This window comes from Cynoglossus semilaevis, chromosome 9, assembly GCF_000523025.1.
Source record: "Cynoglossus semilaevis isolate Cse_v1.0 chromosome 9, Cse_v1.0, whole genome shotgun sequence".
Lineage (NCBI taxonomy): Eukaryota > Metazoa > Chordata > Actinopteri > Pleuronectiformes > Cynoglossidae > Cynoglossus > Cynoglossus semilaevis.
The window spans coordinates 14,498,679-14,503,004 of NC_024315.1; the positions used below are offsets into that span (position 1 = coordinate 14,498,679).

The 4,326-nt window shown below is 40.1% G+C and overlaps 1 protein-coding gene and 1 long non-coding RNA gene across 2 annotated transcripts in view; both read right to left on the reverse strand.

The window, feature by feature from the left end:
* Positions 1–4,326, reverse strand: part of LOC103384044 (uncharacterized) — a 23,259-nt gene that overhangs the window by 1,460 nt on the left and 17,473 nt on the right. The window lies entirely within an intron of this gene.
* LOC103384043 (nuclear factor interleukin-3-regulated protein-like) lies at positions 2,176–3,853 on the reverse strand. Its single transcript, XM_008317404.3, has one exon. The coding sequence runs from the start codon at positions 3,778–3,780 to the stop codon at positions 2,524–2,526; it is 1,257 nt and encodes a 418-aa protein (XP_008315626.1). The 5' UTR covers positions 3,781–3,853; the 3' UTR covers positions 2,176–2,523.

Genomic DNA, 4,326 nt, shown 5'->3' on the forward strand with positions numbered 1-4,326 from the left:
ATAGGCTGTTATTTCTGCAAAAGGAGGATCTACTAAATATTGATGTAATTTTTCTGTTGGGGGGCCCAAATTTATGCACCTGCCTACTTTTGTTTAAGTAATTATTGCACACTTTCTGTAAATCCTATAAACTTCATTTCATTTCTTAAATATCACTGTTTGTTTGCTATATGATATATTTAATTGAAATTGCTGTTCCGAACAACCAATGATCTATAAAGGAAAATCTTGGAAAAATGATCAGGGATGCCCAAACTTTTAAAAGACACCTGATCACATTTGACCAGGAGATTTTAAAGAGTCCTTACGGTGCCTTTGTGTTGTGATGAATGAGGTAATCCTCCAGACTGCCGTAAAGCCCAGATCAGCAGCAGAGACCTGCGGAGATGGTCGCCCTGTTTTTACAGGGGCGACCATCTCTTTTGTGAATCACTGACGTGGAGCCACAGTGGCCATCAGGAAACTGTGCTCCTGGGAACTTTTACAGCAGCAGGATATTTTATAGCCTTTTCCACAATTGAGTCTCAACACGTTTCTATCTCTGAGCCTTGTCTGCAGCTGCTTTGACCTCAGGCCTGGTGTTTACTATGATGTGCATCATGTGTATGTTAATGGTTCCGAGACCTTGTGTGGAGAGATGGAAGGTCAAAGAAATATATATATATATATATATACAACCTGAATATATATCTAATGTTTTCTTGTGTTTTGTCAGTATGGTTAAAGTGAATATTCAGAATGAGATGAGACTAAACTATTTTATTCCTCCTTTATGCTAGTAAAACTAGCAGTTAAAAACTAGTTAAAAAGGCAGTGATTTAAACAGTGTGTTTAAGTCTTTCCATTCTACTCCAAAGCACAAACACACTGTCAAAAGCTAGCGTTAGCTGCTGAGATGCATATGCGTTGGAGCAGAGCTGCTGACAGTGAGCAAAGAAACTCTTTACACAGAATATTAAATGTTATGTCCACATCACAAAATGTCAGCACTGATGCTTATTAACTAGAATGATGGCACATTCTGGTGCAATTTCGATTTCAGTGACTCATCAAACCAGTACCATAATGTTCAAAAGGCCGGAAGTGTATCACCTGGCCTTTACAAACTCACACTTAATACACAATCAGTTGTAGTGAGCATTTGTGTCATATTAGTAAGTAAAACATTAACAATGCAAACATAGTGATAATGACTAGTGATTATGTCATTTTTTAACAAGAGCTGCAGCTAGATTTTGAAATACACAACTCCTCTCCAGTGTGACTGGTAGGTAAAATTCTACGACATCATTTGGAAACCTGTAGATCAACTTGTAACAACACTTGACCAGCAACTGTGCAACGTGTGGTCTGTCTTGATTGTAAGCTGTTTAACATGTGTGAAATATGTCTCATTTTACCTGGGTCAGGATAAACAGCCGTTAGCCAGATGTCCGTACAGAGCATAACCGTGGTCGCACAGCCAAACATTTCTCCATTATGATAACTGACGACGCATTGTTGACGAGAGAATAGACTGATAAGTGATTGGAATACACGTAATAAAAGCTAAAGACGTACCGGTCTGCTGTTATGGCCGTGGAATCGCGCCCGTGAATAGACGCTGTAGTTCAGCCTGAGCTGAAAACGCTGGACCGCAGCACTAAACACACGCTAGCAGGTTAACTAGCTAGCCGCCAAAAAAAGTTTATCGAGAACAAAACTAACGCACTACTGTTCATAGAATGGCTGAACATCACATACAACTGCTTCATTATGTAGTTTAAACGTAAAAAGTTTGTCTGTGTTAAGTTAGCGTTCTCCTTGGCACCCACACACGGTCGACGACGACGACCAAATGTTTGTTTGAAAAACAAGAGCATACCTTTCCGGTATAATTTAAAAGCGCTTGTTACGTATACGCATGCGCAAACCAGGGAGGGGAAATGACGTAAATTTAAATATTTATGTGTATCCATCTAGTAGGTAGTAGGTTTCAAGTGCAAATTCTATATATTGAATTTGAAAAGTCACACAATCTTTTTTATTGAAGAAATTGCGACATCCAAAGATATATTTTTAATTACTTTTTAAGCAGAAAAATACATGTTTGCACATTTTGAGACATAAGTATTTTTTACAGTCACTTTTTAAACTTTTAAAAAATATTTTTCTTATTTATTGATGAATTTGTGACATTCATTTTTTGTAATTATTTTTTCTGGCACAAATATACACATTTGCATTTTGGAACAGTTTTTCACAAATGTCATACAACAGTGTGTCTTGGTCAATTTGTGACATCCAAAGATATACAGAAATATACACCTTTGAACATTTTGGGAACTAATTATTCATTTCCAATCACTTTTTAAATTTTTTTTGGACCGTTTGTTTAATAGTTTTCTTTCTAAAACTAGCTTAATCTCAGTTTACTTTAATTTTCTTTAATTTTCTGTTTTAAGTGTAAACGTACACATAAAAATTGTGGTAAAAGACTGTGATGTTCTGATTACAAATACACACATATGATTTCTAACCCAGTCATAAACTCTTTGGCTCCCGACCCAGTCTTTGAAAATGTCCATAATGAACAGCTTTGGAGAACAGCTGCTGGGAGAAGAGTCTCTTCAGCTGAGCCACTTCCTGAGACAAACAGCTGACCTGTGACCTCAGACTCATGTCCTCTGTTCTATACCTCCCGTCTCTGGAGTTACAATCGTCAGAAGACAGAACTTGGTACTGCTGCATGACTCCAGCATCGGCACCCTCTGTGGACCACCCCACCTGCTGGTGGTCCCTCATCTGTATATTTGGCATCACAGTTGCTACAGGCGGCTCACTGTGTCTGTCAGCAGATGTGGGAGGAGTTTCTCCTCCGTCAGAGCAGCTGCTGGGGCCTTTGAAGCGGAGTTTGTGGGGTAAGTTCCTCAGACCCTCGCGGGTCTGATGTTTGGTGATGCACTGAGCCTCGTTGAACTCTAGAAGACACATGTGGGACTGATTGCCCACTTGTTCTTCCACCAGTTCTCCAGGTGAAGGCCCAAGTTCACTGGATGTGTCCTCAAAAAAAACAGGGCTCCCCAAGTTTGAACTACAGGAGGTAGAAACACACGACTCTTCAGAAACACTGTGACTCACCACAGGGGGAGCTGCTCTCACCCCATAGATGAATGATGGTAGAGCCTGGTGTGGATAATGGAGGTGGACTTGTTGGGCAGTGTTCTTCTGTGGTGTGTTCAGGAACGAGGGTCCATCATTGTGGGTTGGATAGAGAGCACCAGGGGGCACAGAGAGGGGCAGGATGCTCACGTTTGAAGAGTCTTTGACCAGACCATAGCGCAGCTTGAGGGCCAGCAACTCAGCCCTCAGACGGGCATTTTCCTCCAGCAGACTCAGAACCCTCCCCTCCAGGACCATGTCATTGGCTCGTCTCCTCTCTCTGGACCTCTTTGCTGCCTCGTTGTTTTTTCTCCTCTTGTCCCAGTAGCATTCGTCCTTCTTCTCAATGGGCATAAACTCACGTTTGCGGGATGAGATGTTGCTGCTGCTTTCTTCATCAGCGCTTCTCCCCGACTTCGCCTCAGAGTTGGAGGGTTTGTCTCGGCGTTGAAGAACAAAACTGTGGCCCAGAAGAGTTCTGGCCAGTTGGCTGGTGGAGGACAGGATGGAAGTGGCTTCATCAGAGAAGGGTCCAGCTCCAACTACAGGCCTGGACTCCAAGTTTCTAGGTGTCTCCACACGTCCTACTGACGGCAGTGACAGGTCCTTGATGATGGTGCCGACACTCTGAGCCGCCATGTTCACTTACATCAGGAAGAAAATCTATCTAGAAAAACAGTTGACAGAAGGTTATGAATGGAGCACACTTGGCACCATCTAGTGGTTAAAAAATAAATCAGAAAATCGTCTCAGAGCTGTGGCCACTTTAGCAGATGTAACAGATGTGATTTAAAACTAACTAAAACTATTCATTCATTAAACGTTAATTATTTTCCATTGAAACTTCATAAAACTATTTTGAGGACAGCATGCATTTCAGATTTTGCAAAATTACACTTAAGGTGTTCCTTAAAATATTAAGTAGATTTTGTTTCATCAAAACATCTAAAATATACAGTAAGCATGATATTAAAATTATTACATGATATACAATGCAAAAACAATCCTCTGTACTCATTTTTTAATAACAGTTCGATCATTCAATATTCAATATTTTTTTATTGAACAATGTAAAAAAATATAAATTAATTTATGTTTTTTTTTGTCAATTTAAACTTTTTTTAATTGTAACTGTTAAAAAAACCCAATTTCAGTTAAACCCACAGGTCATTTTAGGACGCTCTT